The 23,658-nt window shown below is 38.4% G+C and overlaps 1 protein-coding gene across 2 annotated transcripts; it reads left to right on the top strand.

Moving 5' to 3' along the window:
• The first annotated feature begins 234 nt into the window (after nt 1-234).
• Nucleotides 235-21,400, top strand: mroh1 (maestro heat-like repeat family member 1). Of its 2 annotated transcripts, XM_086154547.1 has the most exons (45): nt 235-388; nt 1,034-1,132; nt 1,316-1,461; nt 2,286-2,417; nt 2,591-2,753; nt 3,457-3,555; nt 3,733-3,884; nt 4,731-4,871; nt 5,109-5,201; nt 6,988-7,066; nt 7,492-7,605; nt 8,057-8,130; nt 8,245-8,367; nt 8,760-8,867; nt 9,074-9,218; nt 9,863-9,903; nt 10,087-10,228; nt 10,534-10,586; nt 10,929-11,036; nt 11,257-11,376; nt 11,723-11,845; nt 11,928-12,074; nt 13,021-13,047; nt 14,539-14,661; nt 14,799-14,878; nt 15,166-15,307; nt 15,397-15,492; nt 15,700-15,804; nt 15,923-16,058; nt 16,261-16,373; nt 16,468-16,620; nt 16,776-16,832; nt 16,972-17,069; nt 17,269-17,434; nt 17,837-18,006; nt 18,136-18,273; nt 18,449-18,563; nt 18,772-18,918; nt 19,033-19,099; nt 19,802-19,923; nt 20,048-20,197; nt 20,317-20,451; nt 20,600-20,702; nt 20,856-20,921; nt 21,024-21,400. In XM_086154547.1, the coding sequence occupies exons 2-45, from the start codon at nt 1,111-1,113 to the stop codon at nt 21,098-21,100; spliced, it is 4,911 nt and encodes a 1,636-aa protein (XP_086010673.1). In that variant the 5' UTR covers nt 235-388; nt 1,034-1,110; the 3' UTR covers nt 21,101-21,400. The 2 variants fall into 2 exon arrangements, with proteins under 2 accessions (XP_086010673.1, XP_086010674.1); XM_086154548.1 differs by lacking the exon at nt 13,021-13,047.
• Nucleotides 21,401-23,658: the final 2,258 nt, after the last annotated feature.

The following is a 23,658-nucleotide window of genomic DNA, read 5'->3' as shown; positions in this document are numbered from 1 at the left end:
TGCTGTGGTTGATCAATTGTGCTTTGTTCCTACTTAATCGAAACAAACCAAGATTTGGCATTCAAAAAATCTTTTGGAAATAAAACATTTATATGACCTCTAATGTCATAACATAGCATTAGATGCGCAGATGCAGAGCGATGCCAGGTGCTGTGTTCCCCCGTCATTTGGTTCCGCCCAAATATTGGTTCCGCCCGCCCGCCCTCTGATTGGGTCCTGCTGACAAGAAGCACATGACCAGGCGTGTTTACAGTCTCTGGTTTACACCTGCAATGACAGACGGATATACGCAATGCCGACTTACGCTGTCCCGCTAACAGCGAAGTCTGCAGTCTGAACGGCCACAGGAAGCGACGCTGCCGTGGGTTCTGTCTGTCCGTGGGTTTCGGTAAGTCAAGCAAATCGGCTGCGTTTAGTTGTTCTTAACGGTGATGCGTGGACGCTACGCGCTCTTCCGTAGCCGCGTCAGCTAGGCTAGCATGCTAATGTTTTATTATTTTTTTTCATTATTTTTTCTTCTCCCTCGGTTTCATCTCAATCCTAGCAGATTATTTTTAGAGCTAAAGAAGGAATCCGTAATATAATCCTGTTCAAACCATAGATGACAAATTGTCTAAATTGAGGTTACTCCATACATTTTCACTGAACGCTGTGCCTTTTTGTTGCTCCGTCAACATTCAAATTGCATGCTGTCATACTCGAATGTGTAAAAATTGAAAAAATAAAGATAAATTGATAATTTATTTGTTTTACACAGCCACTTAGGCTACAATTTTCGCTTACCTGTTTCTCAATCAGTCATGTGACTGTTAGCCATCATGTCAAGTGAAAACAAACACCTTTTTTTTACTGCAGATGAATACATATCAATATCTAAAAGAAACAAAGTAAAAGTATGTGTCAAATTCAATTTGTAAGCAATTTGGGGGAAAAAAAAAACTATTTCTACTTTGAAAGCAAATGTCATTTAACATAAAAGCCTATTTTTCACAGATACAATGACTCTTTTTATGTACACTCTTTTGTTCTGTAGCTCCAAAACGTCGTTGCCTTTTTTACGGTCCATCCTTTGCCACGGGCTGCAGGAAAGTAGTCCTCTCTTTGTTCGCCATGGATGACACAGACGTGGAACGTAAGCCTTCCTCAGAGAAAACCTTCTGATAACTTGCATCTTTTCTTTAGCTCTGTTGTACTCTAACAGCAACATTAACTCAGGCTAAAAGTTAACATCTGCATCTTTTCCCTCATACTCGACAGCAAACACTGATAATTTCTTTTGAAGATTTGTATCTGCCATGTGTGTTTTTCACTCCAGAGGTGACCCTGGCGCTGCTGGATGCAGCAAACGATAAAAACTGTGAAGTCCAGGAGCAGGTCAGAAAATCTATGTTGACTCTGGGAAAACAGCAGCCAGACCGAGTGTTAGCTATGTGTCAAGACTACCTTATGAGACACCCTAAGGTGAGACACTCCCACACTTGGATTTTCAGTCTTATCAACCACTACAGTACATGTTACAAATCAGAGAAAAATAACTAAACACAACTAACATATCACAAAGATACAACATACCATTTAGCTTCCTGGCAAATTCTGGTTTTATTTCTTTGATTGGCTGAGAAGGAAGAGGGTTCCAGTAAAACAATGAAACACTCGAGAGATTTGCAGCTCACATTCAATGTTATACTTGTGTGATACAAAGGTCTGTTGACATATTAGAGCTTTCTCTTGACTCCAGTAAACCCAGTGAACAGTGGACTGCTGTTAATCTGTTAAACCTGGTCACACTTAAAAGGCCTATCGGTGCCTCTAACATGTAGCTTTCCAGCATATTACAGAAGGCAACATGCAAGTTAAGACATTCACATTCACAGGAGGTAAAGATGCAATGACCCCAACTTAAGTTAGTGTGAAAGGCAACACTTCCCTAAAATTGTCATTTGTACTTCTGTTTTTGTTGTTTGTATCATAACCCTTTTTGGACATTTCATCTCAGTCATGAATGACTTTTGGTGTATGTATGTAATGTGATGAGGCATGTTGTCATACTCGGTCTTATGATAATCTGTTGATGTAAACATTACACTTGGAGAAGATGTAGAAAAACGTATTTATAAGTATTAATCAGGGTTTTGTTTTAAATCAAATGTTTTTTCATATAATTCAGAAAATCTATATGCGATGTTTTCATGTTGTTTTTATATTATTATTTACATCCTCTCTCCCTTCTGGTTCCTGCCCTCTTCCTCTTGATGTATCTTTGCCAATTCTTTTCCTTTTTTTAGTTGGTCATTGGCCACAGAGTTGTGATTCTTCAGACAATTGAACTGGTTGTCAGCTGTAAAATAGATGTGATCAGTTACTCAAGGATTAAGAGCATTATCTCCCTGGCTTCGGATGAGATGACACGATCAAAGGTAAAATGGTAAAATGTTTTTTTTTTTTTTTAAACCTTTTTTTACCTCTTGATCAGTGATTTATTTCAGAACAAAATGAGCAAAGACACTGACATGTAAAATAGACATTTTGCTTTTCTTTTAAGTCATTGTTACTCATTTTATTTGTCTCATAATCTTTTTGGTTCACTCAGGAAGTCATTCCTGATTGGCAGCAGGCAGCCAGCAATATCCTTGTTGCTGTGGGCAACAAGCACATCAATGATATCATGGAGGAGATACTTAACAAGTTTCAACCAGGGGTTTTACCTCACTTCTTTGTGGTCCAGACTCTAGCAAATCTCTCTGATTCCAACGGTAGGCATACAATTGCACACAGTCAAGAATTAATCATTTGTGTTTTTAAAAGCGGCATCGTTTTTGAAGCGTTTTTTTGTTTTAAAGCCTTTTTTTATTTTGGTATATTTTGTATTCATAGCAGTTACATTTAGGGATATCTGTAATTACAATCGTAATGGATATATTTTCAATGAATAAATCCCATGTATTGACAGCAAAATAGACAATGTACAGCTCTTGAGCCTCTCAGCTATTAGTACTCCAAATGCAACAGCAATCAATGTTTGTATAACAGAGGGGGCTCACTAAACGTTTTAAGTTCAGGATATTTACATAAAGCAGCAATATACTAGCCACATTTTCTCAGTTTAACAGGCCTCAAGTTCTGCTCATGACCTAAAAGTGGCATTTTCGATTATTGTGCAAAAACCTTTTGACTAAAGTTCAAGACTGTGACATTGTACAACAAGCGAAGAGTAAAAAAAAACAACTTTCTATTTCACAGACACAAATGGGATTCATAAGGAAAGGATGACTTTATTTTATAACAATGATCTGATGTTGGGGGAAAAACTCATCTTGCTACATCCTTTACTTTCATTGATGCGACTTCTGAGAGTTTAGAAACTATTTTGTTACATACTGTAAAATTATTAAAAAAAACAAATTCTGTCACTCATATCACACTTCCCTGATTGTTTTTTTTTTTTTTTTTTTCCAGTTTATGGTATGGTACCATTCCTGAATGCTATTCTTGGTACAATGTTGCCCATGCTGGGCTTGGCCAAGCAAGATAACATGAAGTGGGTATTCTCCTCAGGTAAGAGCTGCCAGCTGTTTGCTGAGCACCTTAATCACGTTTAGGTTTTTTAAGAAAAGGACATTGTATATCTTATCCATAAGATGCATACCCAACTCAAAATTCTTTTATGTCTTCAAAACTGCCTCCTTTCTCTTCCTGTTATATATGTATTCTCCTCTCATCAATCCCTTCTAGCCCTGTGTCATTTCAGTGAAAGCATCTTGGAGTACCTTGCCAACCTAGACAAGGCTCCGGATCCCACAGTCAGGAAAGACACATTCTCCACTGAAATCTGTGCCGCTTTTGACGTCCTCTTCAACAACTGGTTACAAAGCAGGGAATCAAAGGTAAAACCACAATTAGATAGAAATACGGGCTGAGTTTTAGACGTCTGGTTGGAAATTCTATTTGTTAAGGCTTTACTTTGGGAAGCTGAGGGACATGAAATTTGGCTTGTCATTTTGAGAATGGGATTATCCAAGTGGCTTAGAAGTGTTAAACCGTTCTGAAGGGCGCAAGAACTTTGAGTGTGATGAAACGTGCAAGTTGAAGGGGGTTTGTCAGAGGGTTCCTTTCATTTAAGCTTTCTTTGCTAAGAATTCTGACTATTAAATCTGTAATGAACCCTTTTCTGTAATTGTTCTTGTTTTTAGACTGAATTAAAATAGATTTTGTGTTGGCCAGAACTTTTACTTCTATTTTGATCTGGGGAAAGTATCCTGTCTTGAAGCCCTTAATGGGTTCTGGACACAACACGCTGTACAGTATGTCTTTTTGTGTTGAATCCTTCCTGGATGAGACCAGCCAAGTCCAACCACTTAAACAATATTGGTTTGTGCAGCATTAGAGAAGGCAGGGAACATATTACAACTAATGATGTTTGACTGGAATGTCTTCCAGATATTTGGTCATGAGGGAACAGAATTCAAACCAAATAATTACAGACTACTAAACTGTTGGCTATTCAGAATGGGGGGGGGAAACAATAAAATCACTATAATAAAGAGTAAACCATGATAAAGATGCTGTAACCATAAAGTGGAGCAAGATTTGTTTTTTTTTTTTTGACGGCTAGCATTCCCTGTGTCATTTCCTTTTCTGGTTATAAACACCTTGGTACTCAATGGATAAAAGTGTGGCCAGTTATTTGTAATATTTTTAACCGACTCTCTGCCCTTCTCTTTGTGTTTCAGCTGCGGCTGACCACAGCAGAGGCAGTGGGCTCCATGTGCCATTTGATGGCCAACGATAAGTTGGAGGAGCAGATTCCTAAACTTGTCCCTACCATCCTGTCCTTGTATAAGAAAAACAACGAGCACTACATAATAAGTAAGGTGTGTGTGAATTGTGGCATAGGTGAGATGAAATAAGAACCCGTGATGCTGGTTAATGGGTTCTAGAAAATGATATGATTTTTTTTTTTTCCACACATATCTTCACAGATATCTAATTGTGTAATTTTTTTCAAGTTATTCCCTTTAACATACATTTTGAAGGACTAACAATTTCTCCAGCATTAGCATTTTTAGCATTTGTCCTCGTAAATTATCATGTAATTTCCCTCCACCTAGAGCCTGTGCCAAGTTCTTGATGCCTCCATGAACATGGGCAGCAGGGTGCTGGAGTCTCAACTGGACAGTCTGCTTTTTGCTCTGCATCATCAGGTACATCAATTGACAATAGAAACATATTATTTACCTGGAGTGAACAAGATTATTATTAGCTTTTATCTAAATCCTAAAGGAGCTCATCTTAAAATCCAAGTCAAATTACAGGCATTTCAATAACAACTTACTATGTTTTTGGTGATCGGAAAATTGAAGTTATTTCCAAAGATGTATAACATGTAAAACCAAATTAAAATCTGAAGAGTAATGACAAAAATACACTCCCGATTTATTACTATCAATTGTTCACTCTCCTCACAGTTCAGTTATTACATTTTCACTTTGCTGGTCAGGTCAGTTCCATAGTCCTGAACTAGTTGGGGAACATTAATGACAAAACAACAATTTCAATCCAAAAAAATAAAAATAAAAAAGAGAGACCAATACCATTGTATTAGCTGTTACTAGATCATTGTAGTCTGATTGCCTGCAGCTCTCCTTGTTGCACTTTATATCATAACAACTTGTTTCTGTTACATCAGGTAAGCCTGTTACTGATGTTGTTTAGTTAGGAGAATGTCAAACCATAAATCTGTGGCATTATAGTTGACTGACTGGGTTCCTTCTTTGGTTTCTATTGTCTTAATTCCTTCCCATAGCCATGTCAAATGATTGTCATAGTTGCTGTCATCAGATGTTTTTATCATCTTGTGACTCAGCTGACACTTGGTCTAATGCTTTGTCTGATGCAAGAATATGACCATGATGGGGATGTGTCAGAGCTTGGGGTGCGCTTGTTAAAAATAACAAAACACAACCTCTTTCTTTGGCACATAGACCTATGACTCAGAAAAACAGACTTTCGGTATGGTACTTATTGATGATCTTCTAATGCCAAGTCCATCAAGTCTGACTTGATAGTGTTACTTTTTTGAAAAGGAAAAGTTGTGTTTTTTTTAATTTTTTTGTTTGTTTATTTTTTACAAAAGTGATAAGATTAGAACCAAAATTACTTCTAAAACCTGCTTCTCAGAGGCACTTATGTTTTGATCTAATAGATTGCTGAATGGCTCAAGGTTAAAGTGGTGAGTTTTCTAACACTGTATGCAAATGTGAGCATTAGGTTAGAGTAGTAGAACATCCCAAAATCATTAGAATTGTCCATAGCAAGATCAGCACAAAAATATGCCAATTCCAGGAAATTATTATAGTTCAGGAATAAAATGTAATTTCCAACACTCAAGGGGAAAGAGACTGTCATTAAATTATTTAAATGCAAGAATGACCACGTTAGGACTGATAGAATCACAACTACTTCATAGCACCTGCAGTTATAATTTGGTCTTAAGCATTTTTTCAAGCCTTTTGCCTTCATCTTAAAACAGATTATATTGGGCCTTTTTTTTTGTTACTTTTCAAAATCATCATTACTATTTTCGATTACCCAGGGCCGAGTCATGGACTGAAAAAGTCGACCAAGGTGCCCCCCAGCAACACGTTCAATCCCATCATTGTGTTTTGAGTCAACCTCAGGGCTGAATGTCTTTTAAAAAATGCTATCCATTAATTAATCGCATTACTAAAGGTTACAGCAGTTCATTAGGTACATATTTTGCTGTTGGAAATAAGAAATTCTCAAATATATTCTAAGCCGCTACTTCCTTGTGAGAAAATTATCTACAGAAAATGGTTGTGACCGTATTCTTGCAGATTCTCCTGTGTGACTTGGTGATCTGTCATGCTTTTGCCATGCTCGCTATTGTAGCAATTTAAGATTTTTTTTTTTTTCATCATTATCATGGTACTGCATAATTGTTGAGGTGACATAATTTTTCTCCCGTAGGTGTCCAGCTCTGTTGATTACAGCAACCCGCCTACGGTGAAGAATCACAACGAGGTCCTGCGCTGCTTTAGTCTGTTAGGTAGTAAAAACCATTATCAAGTCACTCCTTGTAGAGTAGCAAATAAGTGTTTGGTACGGAATTACTATCGTTTTTACAGCATTAAATCGTGAATAATTTGAAAAAATGTGAAGAGTTGTGGGAACCAAGTTGCGTGTGTAATTGTAGATAAACCCTATCCAACTGAATCAGGCTCTGTTAGTCTCAGTTCAGTCACAAGAACAGTAATGAGTTAATCCGTTAGTTTCAGAGACTCAGTGTCCCTCCACAGATAATCAAATTAATGTTGGCAGTCAATCTTTTTCCGCTGCATCATTTTTCTTTCTTGACTTGCTTCTTTCATGTGTATGTGCTTTTATCACATTTCTTAAATGAAGTTCATGTTTTGAATTAAAAATTTTGATGTCTTTCTGCATCTTCCCTTTTTTTTTTTGACTTCCTTCCAGCCAACGGCTTCCCAGATCGGCTAGTTATGTTCGTTCTGCAGAGGCTGGAGAACAGCAACGAACGAAACAGAATGGGATCTCTGGCTGTTTTACGTCATCTCATCAACTCAACCAGTGAGTTGAGTCTAAATCAGACCTGGGCATTTTACGGCCCGCGGGCCACATTGGGACAATTTTTTGTTTTTTTTTCATCCGGCTGCCAAACTATTTTTTTTTAATATTTTACTATACGAATATTTATTTTCATATATTAATATTTAATATTTTAGGTATTTTCAATCAATATTGAATGTAGAAACTTCTTATTTTTTCTTATTTTGAATGGATGATAACATACAAAATAATGTTGGTACATTTATATGATCATTAATTATTTTAAAGTTGAAATAAAATGCCAAAAAATTAAATATTCAAATTCTGTTCAATTTACATAATTGCCCGTGCATAACAATTAAATAAGAAATGTGGCCCGCCAGCTAAAATGATTGCCCACGCCTGGTCTAAGTGATTAACACGATTCGTTTTTTCTATAGCATGTAAATGTTTGAATGTGTGTGTTGTGCAGCTTCGATGATGGAGACTAAAAAGTTACTCATTTTAGCCAGCATCAGACAACCAATGGCTGACCATAGCAACAAGGTAACGCACGCATATCAAGTGGCACAATTTCAATGCAAATGTTCATGTAGGTTCACATGAAATGCTCCAGAACAATGTTGTGGTGCAATCAGTGATTTATTTCTGCTGTTCCAGGTTAAGAAGCGTGTTGTCCAGGTGATAAGTGCCATGGCCCATCATGGCTATCTGGAATTAGAGGGAGGGGAGTTACTAGTTCGATTTCTAGTTCAGCACTGTGCCTTACCGGACACGTATCAGGTAAATGTTCTGTGCCATTTATTTGCATGATTCTTTATTTTCCAATTTCTGTATTTTTTTTTTTCTAACTTATAAAAATATATAGTTTTATCACAAATTACTATCAATTTATGAGAATTCATACATATGCTTCAATATGGATTTAAAAAAAAAAGGAAGCGAAACCAAAATATATTTGTGCAGACCAATTGTTTAACCACATCCCTAGTATATCAAAAAATATTGCATATAACTGCAGACGATAATGTGTTCATTCAGTCAAAATGGGAAACAATGTTTGATGTCGAACCAAACACCATTTTCAATTTTTGTTGATTATTTTTTACCTGGAACAACTTTATTGGAATAGATCATTTTAGTTTCTCCATTTCTGTTTATTTGTTTGCATCCAGCGAGGCCAGAAGCCACCAGATCCTGATGATGTAAGTAATGAGGCATTGAGAACAATGTGTGACAACACTCTTCATCTCCTGACTACTACTGTGGGAAGACTAGCTGATGTAGGTATACATTTTTTTTTCCAAACATAATCCTACTTTTTTTTTCAGAGGATGATGAAATCTTTTAATTTGCTTTCAAGGACTCCAAATTATGCCACAGCTTAATAAGTGATGCGTATTTTAGAATTACAGGTATATTGTTATTTCTGTATACATGGATTACATTAAACATGCTCAGAAACATTGTTTTATACTTTCTTTTTTAGGTGTTATGGCCAAAGCTGCTTTATTACCTGACACCTTCACAGTTTAGCAATGCTACCACTCCTCTGTGTAAGAGTCTGATAGTGTTAGGCAACAAGAAGAAAGAGAACAAGGAGCCCAGCTTCAAAATAGACTTTACCCAGGAAGGTAGGTAGAACTATCAATTGGATCTGTTTGTATAATTTTCCTTGTTTTAATCCATTCCACATCTGTGTCAGTTATAAAAGGGGATGTAAAACATGGTAAGGTTACAGTACAAAGTACCAGTGATCTGACTCTCATGCACCTGTTTCTCAGAGCAGACTAGTATTTCATTTTGCACCACTTGCTGTCGACTCTTTATAGAGGTTAAATACACAGAGATGAATGATATTTATTTCTCTTGATTTGTCAATTAGTGTAGGTAAAGAGCCAGCTGGTTAACGATATAAACATTGTGCAAGATCAAGTGTTATGTTTTGCCCTGCTTTCGTCCCACCCTGGAGTTTAGAATACACAATATCATGTCTTTGTCCAGGTTGCAAAGTGGCTTTTTTGCCTCACAGCATGAAGTACCTTGGTTCTATTCTGATAGACGTTCCCCCCGTGTGGGTTTTCTCCCGGTTCCCTGATTTACTCCCACAGTCCAAAAACATACTGCAGGCTAATTCGAAAAATTGCACAGATGTGGATGGGTGGATGGATGCCTTTGTCTATAATTACTGATCGCTCTTAAATATCTACAGTTTTAGCATGTGAAAATGTGCCTGTCATTGATGGTTGTCTGAAAGTCTCTTATATTTCTCCTTCAGTCAACCTGCCTTCTCCGCAAACACTTATGATCAAGCTGCTGGTGAGTAGTCAACGTCCTCAGAACATGCAAAAAATCAGGAGTCATTTTTAGACTGGCAAATACAGCAGAGCCACCATCTTAATGTTTTTAATGAAAGTTGTGTGCTTGTGTGTGTCTGCATGTGTTTGTCATACTATGACAGTCTCTGATTATTTCATTGATTTTTCCACTCCTGTTTTATAGGTGAATGCAGCATTCCCATTTAGTTGCAGAGACCATGGAGCCCCATCGCTCTCTCTTCTTCAGATTCTCAGTATCAACATACACCCCAACACAGAGACACTCTGGGAGAAAGAGATACCCCTGCTTCTGACCACATTAGAGGGTATTCTACATCAGTTATTTGAAAATATACATTTCCTTTAGTGCTAAATAGAATCTCTGTACTACTCGACTTCACTAAGATGCAGCTTGTTTGTTTACATTTTCTAAAAGGGGTTACTTTAGAAATGCTATTGAGTGCTACCTAAGGTTTGCTAAATAAATGGCATCTAAATGTGGATTGCTTTGGTCATCAGTTTGGAATTTTAAGGTGAAGCCGAAACATTTCAATTGCTCTGCACAATGTGTCCAATGTTTGGTTCTTTACTGAAACTGTGTGACTGTTGTTGTTGTTGTTGTTGTTTCCAGAGTCAAAAGCCGAGAACCTAGATAAGAAGCTCTGGGATGAAAATCTGCTTAAGGTCTGCTTTTCTTGATAGAAATTTTCCTTAACTGACACAATAATGACTGAATTATTGTGGGACTGAATTGAATTAAAAATTCCTTAGCTTATTTTCAATATATATTTTTTGTATCTTTCTGTCCATTTTTAAATTTTACTGGAATGGGACACATTCCCATTTACTCACCACTAAGCACTACCTAAGAATTAGTGGCAGTAGACTGATAGTTACTAAAACTATACTTAATATAAATCTACGAAGTCCAAGTTGTTTAAATTGATGACTTTAAGAGAATGCAGCCCATTCAGTCTGGACTGATTTTACTGAATTATCATAATAAAATGATGACATTGTTTACAGCTATTCTCCAAAACCCTGGCCGCTATTGATGATGACAAATGGGTGTGTCAGCTGGCAGCTGAAGCAACAGGATATCTCCCCATGTATAACAACGCATTAGAAGAGAAGGTAAGGTCTCTAAACAGCTTTTTCCCAAGAGTGCTAAGAAACTGCAACACTTATTGAAAAAGAACGGGATCAGGTCAAGTCAAACCGAGATTTTCAGCAGATTAGCAAGTAATGTAATCGGTTTGAAATGTAGATGCATATTCTGATACAGTAAGTCATGTTATTTATAACATATTTCGGATGTGACAACATTTTATGAGTGTTTTTCCCTCATTTGCAGAGTTTCCTGTATCGATGCATCGGAGTGACACTTCAGCAATGCTTTAATAAGGAAGTAGTGAAAAAGCAACTGCAGGAAGTCCTACTGACAGCACGTCATAATGATGCAGTGGAAAGAGAGGTACTGTCTGAGTGATTGATCACTTATGCCGATTATTTCTGGGTTTACTGAAATTTTTTTGTGGTGATGCGGCCTCTCGTTACTTCAATCCATTACAATTTTGACACTTGGTAATAAGCAGCGAGGCGCATTAATCAAGGTTTTGGTGAAGCTAACAGCAGCTAATTTCCTTGCGGAAATGCAAGGAAGTAGAACCCTTTTTTTTCACTTGCAGATCAAGAAATAATTTCATGCATAGTTTACCTTTGTGGGCAAGAATGGTTCATGATTTCACTTCTTTTTAAACTTGGAGCAACAGCTGGACTTTGTCAGACTAACTCTGGTCTCTATCCTCTGTGTCTATCAGGGCGTCGCATTGGGCATTGGCCTTTGTGCCAACAGCCACTTAGAGGGAACCCTGGCCAAGCTGGATGAGTTTGGAAAATCTGATGCTTTCAAGAAATCACCAAGCATCTTCAACCTGCTGAAAGTACAGAAGCTGACCTTACACAATTAAAAAAAAAATCTTTACTTAGGCTTGAGTTGTCACTTTTCCCCTTTCCTTAACTCAGGAACGCAATGATGTCGAGATAGAAAAAGTGAAAAGCACGTTAATCCTTTGTTATGGTCAAGTGGCAGTGAATGCACCTCCAGACAAGATACTGTCTCGCATTGATCAGGACATTCTTCGCTGCATCAGCAAACACTTCAATACCAAGGTAAGATGAAAATCAGAGTTTAGGGAAAACAGTTGCCAAATCAGTTACTGTATACGTTCATAACTGAGTTCTATTAATACATGTTCTTTTTAAAATAATACTTTTGTTTCAGACGATTTTTTTTTCCCTTTTGAATTCGAGCTTCTTTATAAAAGGTGAAAAGAAGAAAATGCCAGAATCCTGAAACTGATGCCATGTTGATTTATTGATTAACAACTTTCTTTGCATACTGATGTTTCAAAATAGGAGAAAACACCTTTTGTTACATGGCTCTAAATTGTAATGTTATTCTTTTTAATCCATAATAAATGCAAGTAAATTCTAGCAAGCTTAAGACCTATGTATTTTACAACAGGCTTCACGGTATCTGGCAGTGTTTCTCTCCCATCATGGATTGATGTCCAGTTTAAGTCAGATTTAAGTGTGAAAACTGTGCCATAAAGCAGGAGACATTGAGACGGAGGGTAATAAGGGTTATGTTTTACAGTGTATTTGACGTAGAGGGAGCAAACGTATTATCCACTTGTTTATTGAGTTTGCCGTTTTGTTATCTTTTGGCATTTTTCAAGTTAGAATCAAATAAATTTGGATAAGATCCATGAATCGACATACAGGCGTGCTTTTTTGGCTGTCAACTAAATCAAAAAGCCATGTCTAGAAGCACAACTTGTGCTTCCTTTTATTTAACTCGAAATGTGGCTGTAATTTTCAAAATTAACAGTAAGCCAATGCATGGAGTTTAAAGTTGGATCACTTTCTCACTCAAGCCTTCGCGGTCATTTGTTTTTGCAGCCACACACATCGCCCGCTGTCGGCCATTCTTAATAATAGAGGCTTTAGGCATTTCTGCCACGCCTTTGTGTAATGGACCAAACAGAGTCTATTAATGAAATACAAGGTATTATTGTGCAGACGTTCATGACTATATCGCCTTTATTTCATACAGGTTCTGGGGATTAAAGTAGAGACTAAGGTATCGTCACAGGATTCAAGGCCCACTTTTTTTTTTCCTCTTTATTCTTGCTAGTTATTCAATTTCCTCCGTTTTTTTTTTTCTCTGCCTCCGACCGTATTTTGCTTCTGTTTCACACTTTTGTGGGGATGTTGTATCCAAATCATTCACCTTCGCTCACCAACTCACGAAGAACGATAACATTGGTGTTATTTTAATGAGTTTCAAATTATTTTTCACAACTTTACACATTTTGGTCCGATTGTTCACACTAAAGTATCCATGGTGGGGAAAATCAGATGGTCGCTATATAGAATGTAGAAGCATGCATGGCTGTTGGTGGCTTAGGTGTTATGTTGGGAGGTTTTCAATGCTTTGTTTCTCTCTGAATATCAGTGCAAAATCATTTGATACTTCCTGATGTGGCACACACATAAAAAAAAAAAAGTCAAACTTTTTCCAGCTTACAGTGCCACTCAAAACATCACTAATATATTATTAGTGCCAACTTTGGAAAATTTAGCAAGTTGTAAAATCGACATTCTTTAAAGTCCCTTTTAAAACCAATTTCCAGTAAAAAGGTGCAAGTCACATTTGAGATGATAAATGCCTTCATCTGCTTTTGGTCTTTCCTCAACCAGTGAGCAAACCAGATACCATTCCTTCACGGCAACAAGGTATATACCAAATTTGAATCCACTGATCACGCATGAAACCACTTCTTAAAATTAGTTCTTTGTCTATCTTTGGGATTAAATTGCTTTTACATTTAAAAGCAGCTAGCATTAAAAAAACATTATTGGTGATTTCTTATACCAGCTTCTTATCTAAGATGGATAAAATCCAAACATGCACATGTAACCGAGTAACTGCTTAAAGTATCCTTTTTATTATAGGAGTGGTAATTCCCTCATGCTGGATTCATGGATTTGTTTCAGAATTGTATTCGAAGCAGCTATCACAAATAAAATAGTCATATCACGTATCAAGTTTTATTTTTCATTTTCAACATTTATTATTGATAACCTACTAGTTTTAAATGCTTGGTGTGAAAAGGTTTTGCAAATTCTTGCCAACTCCTAACCTTCTTCTGCCTCCAGACTTTCAAAACATCTGTCACTTCCTTAACCAGAGCCTGATGGTGGTTTGCTGTTCAATCTACTAATTTCAATTTCTCTCCATCCATCGGCATGGAGGATCAATCTGCACTAAAAGATTGATTGATAGACTGAACCCATTGATTTTGATTTATTTCAAATTTTGCTTTCATGATTGTAGACTGATTTGGCCAATGCTATGCTATTAGCAATGATAATCTGCTGTCGCCACCACACTTGTTTGCCCCCCTGGCAATTTGGGAAATGCAGTGATGAGAATGGCTCCATATTTCTCTGTTCAGAAATGGGACTTTCTTCATATTTTTCTCAACATTAATCTTCTGAGCTGCTTCTCACTTTCTATTTATGTCTTTTCTTTATTTTGTTTGTGTGCATGTGTATTATCTTTTTTCAGGACCTAACTATGAAACTGAGTTTGATCCAGAGTCTTGGGCTTATTGCTAAAGCCATCAGCGTTTGTGTGAAGAAACAAAGCTACATCTTCTCCCGGAAGCAGGAGCTTGTTACGGTCTTACTCGTGAGTGGAACTCCAGCACTACGAATTTTGCATTAAAGAGACAGACATTGTCAATTATTGTTAATTGGCACATCGGTTCCACGTAATTGGTGACCAGGCATATATTATGATTTTTCTCCCTACTTGTGGACTTTCAGGATTTCATCAAGGCAGAGCCTGCAGATGTAATGCGAACACCGGTACGCCACCTTGTAATGAGCACCTGTGCCAACCTGATGTATCCTTTGCTTTAATACCAAGACGCCATTGTTCTTCTAGTGTGACAGTCATTGACCCACTATGTTTTTATATCTCAAGTTGAGGCATTATTGTTTGATATTTTCATTTTACCAATTGAGAGGACGGAGTATTAAAGGATTAGCTTTGACGAATATCTCGAAAATTTATAACCCATCTTGAGAATTTGTTCATGATAACATGAAAAAGTCATTTCACCTCTATTTTCTGGATTCCTCGCCATGCTTTTGTTTCCCAGTATTTCACCCTTGACCTCTAGCACCTCAGATCTCTGGACCCGGCGCTGAGTGAAAACGAGAACTTTGACCTGCTGAAAGTTTGCGTAAATAGCGTGATCCCTCTGCCACCTGATACTCAAACTCCAGAGAAATCTAAAGAAGAAGAGGTACTGGACCCCAATCAGAGAAAGGTAAAGCACGTCGTGTGAACCTTGAAAATATTACTTACTTCAAATATGACTTTATCCAACTGACTCTGCCTGTGGTGAAATCTATGCAGACGTTGTACCAGGACACACTGCATGCATTGCACGAGCTGCTGAAGAGCGTATTGGCTCGGGATCCAACGCCTGAGGGCCTGCAGAGTGTCTTCAAGGTGAGGACTGAGATTTCATAGCAGCGTCTCTAAGTGTAATTGATGGATATCTGGGTTAAAGTCAAAGTCAAAAGTCAATCAATGTCAACTTTATCGTCAAATAGTGCCGTATGTTCACATGTACCGGGCATTGAAATAGCGTTACTTTTGCACCTTTCCCACGATGCAAAAGTGCAAAAACATGTCATTTGTATTCGTCTTTTCCAGCACATAGAATCGTGGTTGAGGTCAGGACAAGACTACGAGAGAGAGAGAGCCGTGGCAGCCATTTCTCACATGCTGGCTTATTATTTGGAAAACCAGACTGTTAAGGTACACAGATACACACAGATATAAGCAAGAACGCAGATGTTCTTGCTTGTCGGGAATAGATTGTGTTTGTACATTTCTTTATGTAGTTACTTATACCTTTTCTTTCATGTTTGTCTAGAACATCGTGTCCTTCCACAACCTTGGCGCCCTGCTGGGCCGACTCTCTCCACGTTGCTCTGACCCTCACCCTACTATACGTACAACTGCTATTGATTGTATACACACGCTACTTTACATACAACTACGATATGAAGGTACAACTAAGCATGACGTTCTCCTCATGTCACCGATTGAAAAATATCACTGAACTATAGCGTTGTTTTGTCTTGTGTGGTGTTAAGTACCATTCGGTGACTAGTACCGAGAGGCCTTACTAATCTTAGTTCATCTAATCATGAGGTATAACCATACTGTCATCTGGATGGTAATAGTATTTTGGAAACTTTTTTTGCGTAGGTTTCTCCCATGATTATAAGGATGACTCTGTGGACAGTCTTTTGCCCTTGAAAGAGCAACTGATAAACCCAGATCCTTCAATACTCTACAAGGCCTGCTCTGAACTCACCAAGGTTACACTTTAAATCACACACGTATTTACATTCGATCTTCTCGTCTGCTCGACGCTGGAGGTTAAAGGAACATATATTTTTCTTTCTGTGTCAGGTGATGAGTAAACGTCTCCCACAGCAGCAGCTGACAGCACTGGTGTTCATGTTGTTTGAGGGTCTGGTTGACACTCAGACAAACTGTTGCCGCGCTTCATCTGTGATTTTGAATACTCTGCTGAAGAACAGAGGCGGTGGACTGCAAGAGCTGGTAGGGCATATGCACACTATCTCATGTATACAATTTTTTTTACCATTGTTATTTACTATGCTACTATGCATTCATACACTTTATTTGAACTTGCATATGTTTTGGCCACATCTTGTGTGTGTGCGCTTCCACGCATGTGGATCTATGTGTGTTAGGTTCCAGAGATGCTGGAGATACTCCATATGCGGCTCCAGAATATCACAGAGGAGCAGGTAAAAGAAGTGAAGTGAAGTATTAACGTATACCTTTGCTGTTTTCTTTTTCAAAGCCTTTTTAATTGATCCATATTTTTGTGGCTGTTACATTTTTTTTTTTAGCACGGAATCTGATTTTCTCTGTGCTTATGCTTAGGTGAGAGTGGCAGTTGGACAGTCAGTGTTGATCCTGGCCTCGCAGCATCTCTATACAGTTGTTAACGCGCTAGTAAACCAACCCCTTCCATATGACAGGTATGTATATGCAGAAAATATCTAAATAATAAAATTAAGTCGAACAAAAAACACCCCAAGGCCATTCCATCAGCTTCTAATCACCAAACATTGTCAGTTGCTATGTGCGTTTTTTTGTTTGTTTGTTTTTTCTCGTCGAAGAATTCTTAATCATTTGGCTTAAGATGATTCTAACATTGTCTTTATCTTACCTGTCCAGCTGGACCAGTGAGATGTGGATGGCTCTGGGAGCAGAGCCCATCGTGGCCAATCAGATTATAGAAATGGTGATGGAGAAACTTGCCATCATGGCACCTTACGTAGACAAGAAGGAGTCAATGATCAGAGGAGGGACGACTAAGGTGGCCACTAATCAGCCACTTGCTGTAAGTCAAAATCACTTCCAGTTACAGGCTCATCCCTTTTACATTTTGCAGTAACATGGATCCCTTATGTATGGATTGAGGACACTGCAAGACTAAGACCCCCATTTGAAATTCCACAGGCCGTAAGTGGCCAGATCATTCCTGGTTTTAAGTAAAGCTGAAATTGATGCGTCCCATACTTAAGACCCCAATCAATTTCTGTCCATTGCATAAGCAGGAGAATTTAACCCTATCATCTGGACAAGATGCAGCTTTCTAGAGAGGAAAATCAAATATCATTGTAAATTATAAACACATGTAAATTGACACAATTGATTCTTAATTTTACTTGCGTGGCAATTTGACCCAACTTAGCATAGCTTAAACTATGATTTGATTCGTGTGTGTGCTTGCTATTCCCAGATGACGTGCGGTCTCAAAGAGCTGCTGTTGAATGGCCAGAGCCAGGAGCCGGCGATCAGTGTGTTTCCTCAGCTCTTCTCCTGTCTCACTGTCAGACTGGGAGCCAGCGTCGGTGTCACAGCCCCGAAGGACAATAGCAGCAAACACACCCCGTCGTTCCACGTTGCAGGGTGGGCATCGATGTCTCATAAGATAGGCCGAAAGTGTTATGGATTGAAAGCGGATTGATTGGTCATGGGAAAGCCCTGAATTCAAGCTCGGTTCTATCGACTAACTGCGTCACGTCGTCTCGTCTCCAGGGTGGCCGCTGATGCACTTAGAATCTTGTTAGCGCGAGCTCAGTTAGACGAGGTGATGAAGATCTTGGATGAGGAACATGGCTGGGATGCGATGAAGGAAGCGAATTCTCACATTACTGGAATTACACTACTAGCGAGGTATACAACTTTCTGTTATAAAATTGTACCAACCATCTATGTTGAAAAAGATCTACTAATGTTCCACAACAATCTAGTCTTTCTTAATGTATGGCAAAAACAAGAGAAATCCCAGGATATCTTAAACAAGTCCATAGAGCAGGTCTCGATGTGGTTTCATTGCTTTTATAACCAGGGCGATGGCGAAACATGCCGGTCCGAGGTTGCCTGCCATTGTGGAGTGTCTGTGTCCGTCTTTGAACAACATCTATGAATGTCAGAGAATCACCGTCACCGCTTTCTTTTCTGAGGTGATTGACTATGAAACACTGCATCGCAAGTTTTCAAACATTATTTTTTCCAGTTCTTCTCACATTATCGCCCGTCGTTACTATTTTCCTGCGAAACATTTAGAATGCGCACTGTTGACTTTGAAAACTGCTTTACTCCCTTTTGCACTATAACTTAATCAGGATCAGTGAAGAACTTATCTGTTTCTCTCTTATTTCCCGAGTCTAGCTCTTAAACCATCACGTGGTTACAGAGCTGATGTTAATAGACGTGTTAATGAACAACATGATGGAGAGAATATCGGATCCCAGCTGCACTGTTCGCATGTTGGCTGTGCGGGGACTTGGCAATATAGCAGTGGGATCACCCGAAAAGGTAAACACATGCATAGTGCTACTGTAGCCCGCTGTTATGGGAAATAGCTGTATCGCACCCTTGGGACACACATTTTGTCATTTTTTTCTTCCGTCCTCCCTCTTTTCTTTAAAGGTAAACAAATATGCCAAGGAGCTGCTGGCAGCCATGAGTTCAGGCATGGAAGAGAAGGACGACCCAGGTAATCTTGAGTACTGCCGGCGGTGACTGTGTTTTGGAAAATGGTCAGCGCACACTTCTGTTTTTGTATCTGCTATTAAATGGAATTGCAGTTTCCCTTAGTTAGACCCCTGCCATCTGCTGGAATTATTTCATCTCAAACATGCAAATTATTTTTATGCTTGATGGCCAGTCAACTGATAGCTCTGCAGCCTTTTGTCATGCAAAACAGGGCACCACAAGTGTTGCCTTAAGTTAAACTTACATTGGTTTTCTTAACATTAGTCTGGTGTTTCCTATCATTAAAATGTTTCGCAATAAAATATCTAAAAAAAAATAGTTGAAAGTGTAACAATCACAATTTGTTACATTACTGTGTCTCCTTCCAGTCCAGTTTGACTTGAGCTTGTCCATCCATAGCCAACCTGTAGCTCAAGTCATCTTATGTTTTGTAAATTTGAGTATGACGGTGCTATTTTGGCCATGAGGCTGAATTGCAAATCCATGACTGATTTGAGAGAAACTCTTCTCTCTGCTGTTCCGTAAAGGAACAGGGAAACGAGACTAATTGCAGTCCAAAGTGCTACATTACTGTTAGATTTTCATTTTGGTACCACTTTTCTTGCCCCTACCCGACTGCTTTTCCTTTATCATTTTTATCATATCACACAGAATTTCTTGTCCCTGATGAATGTTCCTTTTTGTTTCTGGCTACTTCTGGCAGGTAAGCTGATTACGCTGGAGGCCATGTCAGGCCTGTCCAAAGTCCTCCTCCACCTGGACCAGAAGAACGTCCACCTACTAGTCGTCTATATCTTCATGAAAATTAAACCCTTTTTGGAGAGCGTAAGTTTGTTTCCGTCCTCTTAAGGGATTCTATGATTCATCGCATGTTGTTCAAGCAACCGAGGAAGGTCTCTTCGCTCAGACCGATGTGCTAACAGAACCTGCGGGATTTCTGTCCGTCCAGGAAAATGACGAGATCCGCTGTGCTTCTATTCATCTCATGGGAAACCTGTCCAAATTTGGTTCAGGGGAGCCAGTGTTTAAGGATCAGATCCACAATGTTCTCGTCAGTCTGTTATTACACCTGGTCGATCCAAACCCTCATGTTGTCAAGGTCAGTTTTTCACCTTCTCAGCAACGTTCTCTTCTTCCTGCCTTTAAATTGTCACGCCGCTGATCGGTTTACTTCATTTATTTGTGACAAACATGGCTTTTGTTTTTGCATCTGTGCAGGCTTGTAAATATGCAATGCGTGTGTGTGCTCCTGTGGTGGGATCAGAACAAATCACCGCCATGTTTCAGAACCACCTGCATGAGGACAAGAGCTTGCACTATGGCGAGTTCATCAACGACCTCACCAAGTACCTGGTAAGGCCATTACAAGTGTGCAGACATCAGTGTGATTGTGAAATGAGTGTGATGTGGAATCCTCTGGATTTGCTGTTGGATCTTAATACAGGGTGATACATTCATTTTTTTTAATTGGTGTTTTTTTTTTTTTTGCATATGTTTGCAGATCCAGGATTTCCCGGCCATGTTGAATTTCTACCACATTTCCGTCATCCAGTTCTTCAAGAGTAACTGGTCGGAGGTTCGAGCAGGAGCTGCCATGTTTATAGGTACATGGGGGAAACATTGTTAAACACTGTCAAATGGTTGGATATTGAACACCAGAATAGAAGCCACTACAGTTTTGCATCATCTTTAAACAGTAAAATCTCACCATTCACGTAATATGCATGGATTAGAAACTGTGTGATATGTGTTTTCAGGGTTCCTGCTTAGTAATCTTCCAGAGGAGCATCTCTCCCACCTCAACATGGGGACTGTCACTAAAGGTGATGCAACTTTGATCACTTCACGGCCTTCAAAAGTCGGTTTTGCCTATCCTCTTTTTTTTTTTTTCCCCATGTAATTGAAGCATAAATGTCCCTACCCAGGTCTTGTGATGCTGCTCCAAGATCCGGATCCCGTTGTGAGAGTAAAGGCAGCTGAGGCCATGGGACATTTCAACTGAATCACACACACAAAGGTCATCGTACACACACGGCGTTCACCGTGAATCATCGAACCCTGTGAAAGTAGTTTTAATTTGGCATATAGAAATTCAGTTTCCACCGTAACGACAGCAATGCAAACATGACGCTGCAACTCAATGCCACCATTTTACTCAAACTCCTTTGCCCTGGGAATCCTTGTGCATACAAATACATTCATACCTAGACATTTGAATTTTGCAAATTTGTTAGGCTTATTTTGACACTTGATAATGGTACTTATAAGAACGTGTTACTTTGGGGGGAAAAAAAAGACCAAAGACTGTGTTATGGTGAGAATAATGTCACTTTTAGATAAAATAGAAATAGATACAATAGTTTCTTCAATTACTGTTTATGTGCAAAAAAGAGCAATGCAAATTTCCACAATACGTGATGGAATCGTTTTACATGGCTAGAGGTTCAGTGTGGTTGTGTGTGTGTGTGTGTGTGTGTGTGTGTGTGTGTGCGTGTGTGTGTGTGCGCGTGTGCGCGTGCGTGCGTGCGTGTGTGTGTGTTCATACCAGCATATCGAGATACTTGTGAATTTTCATACTTTTTTTCTGAAGGTGTTAGTTTTAGATGTAACTAAAGTACTTGAGCTCAGTCTAATTAATGGAAAATATTTTTAGATTATTTAAATGTATGCTACTACAAACTGTGTAAAAATAGATTATAGGTCAGTAGCTGAAAAAAAAAAATGCTGTGTTCCAGAACCACAGAAGAAAGTGTCTCTTGAGGTTTTGGGTGACGAGTAGAATTCGAATAAACGGGTTATCGTTTCATCGCTCTCGGATCATCTTGATGATTTTGTCATATCAGCCAACAGCAAAGAGCCAACCGTTCTCAACAACCGGCTCAATTTTAGACAATGAGGGATGAAGCTCTCCCGTCTGTCGTATCCAGATCGGTGCCAAGCCACCTTCATGTCTGCCGCTTGACAAAGTTTGTCATACTTCACTGCCAAAGCTGACACCATCACTGTCCTTTTCAAAGAGTGCCCTTGTCCTCCGTCGGTGTACTGTGACGCAGTCGAGCTCCATAGAAACATTTTTGTACCATTTATCGCTTTTTTTTTTTTGTTTGTTTAACAACAAAACTTTTCCACCATTGTTGGCTTGAAACGACCATTTGGTCATACATCTGTGCCAAACCGTCTTTCTAACATGAATTCTTTAAAATGTTCTTGACACTCACACTGTGTTGTTAGTTAATGTTTTTTTTTTTTTTTTTTTTTTTTTTTCCCCTGTTGCTATCCACTGGGTACAATTTGTTTGCGTGAGTGATTGTGCGTGCATGTGTGTGTGTGCGTGTGTGTTTGTTTTGGATGCCAGGAAAGTCAAAACGAACATTAATGCTTTTTTTTTCTTTAATGTTTTTGATTCCATATGGATTTTTGATTTTTCTGTCGCACTTTTCAGCTCAACAATGTTCCTGATCTAAGAAGGAACGAGCCTGTCTGGCTTCTTCTGACCTCACTTTACATTCCTTGCTTAAGTCGCACATTAATAAATATCTCCTGATTTGAGCATTAGCTTTAAGCTGCTTGTACGATCCGGCCACTGCAAAACTGGATAGCAGTAATAACTTCAACAGTTCAATGTAGTTTAAACAAAGTTTAGTCTTCCACCATACTAGATAACTGATTCAAAATTTATTTTTGTCATGTGAATACAATTTAATTATTATACTTAAATATTATACACTGATCTAAGATGTGTATTTATTGTCTGGGATTTTCTTTTGAGCAGGGATTCTTGCACTTTGGTTGGGTCATTGGTACAAAGTAAGAGGTAGCTTTTTTTTTTTTTTTTTAATTTCTTTTGAATGTTCAAAGCTGTAGTAAACTTTATACCTTCCAATGTTTTTTTTCATTGCATTTAAAAAAAACAAAAAAACATGTATAATTATGTTTTATAAATGTCTTACAAAGGTAAGGCTGTTCAAGTGGCTCATTTGTGAATTTTTAGAACAGTGAATGCTTGCATGTAAATTCTTTAATTTGTTAATGGCCTAAAGGAGAGTACGGGTGTTGAAAGGAGTACATAGACAATAAAGACCTTTAAAAGACAAAAATCTTAATTTTTTGGGGGGTTTTATTCTCGATTCTAGGTTTGTCATTTTTAAATTCCAGGATGCAGTGTATAAGATACTAATGAAAGTCAGGAAATAAACATCCTGACATATTGACATTGTTGCCGCTTATGTTTAACTGTCAAAACAAACAAAAAACATATTCAAAAATATGTGACTGTAGGTCAAACCAGTGTAGTGTTGCATATTTTCAATTTTTCTATGCTTGTTAGTTCTTTCACAAATTATATCGTGAAAAAAAATGAAAAGTTTTGTTAGCTAAAAATAAGATGTGATTTAAAAAGCAATAATAATGATAAGATGAATGCTTCCTCTGAAGAATGGCCCTAATAATTGGGGTGAAACACCCGGTTCAGTATCCGCTGAAAAACTACAACTCCCAGCCGAGCCCTAACATACCCTTACGTCATAATTACAAACAAATATATGTGGATATCTTCTTTAC

The sequence above is a fragment of the Fistularia commersonii genome, chromosome 11, assembly GCF_037954325.1.
Source record: "Fistularia commersonii isolate RoL2024-O1a breed Wild chromosome 11, RoL_Fcom_v1.0, whole genome shotgun sequence".
Classification (NCBI taxonomy): Eukaryota; Metazoa; Chordata; class Actinopteri; order Syngnathiformes; family Fistulariidae; genus Fistularia; species Fistularia commersonii.
Note: the sequence above shows the minus strand (reverse complement) of the source record. Positions and strands in the feature narration are given on the sequence as shown.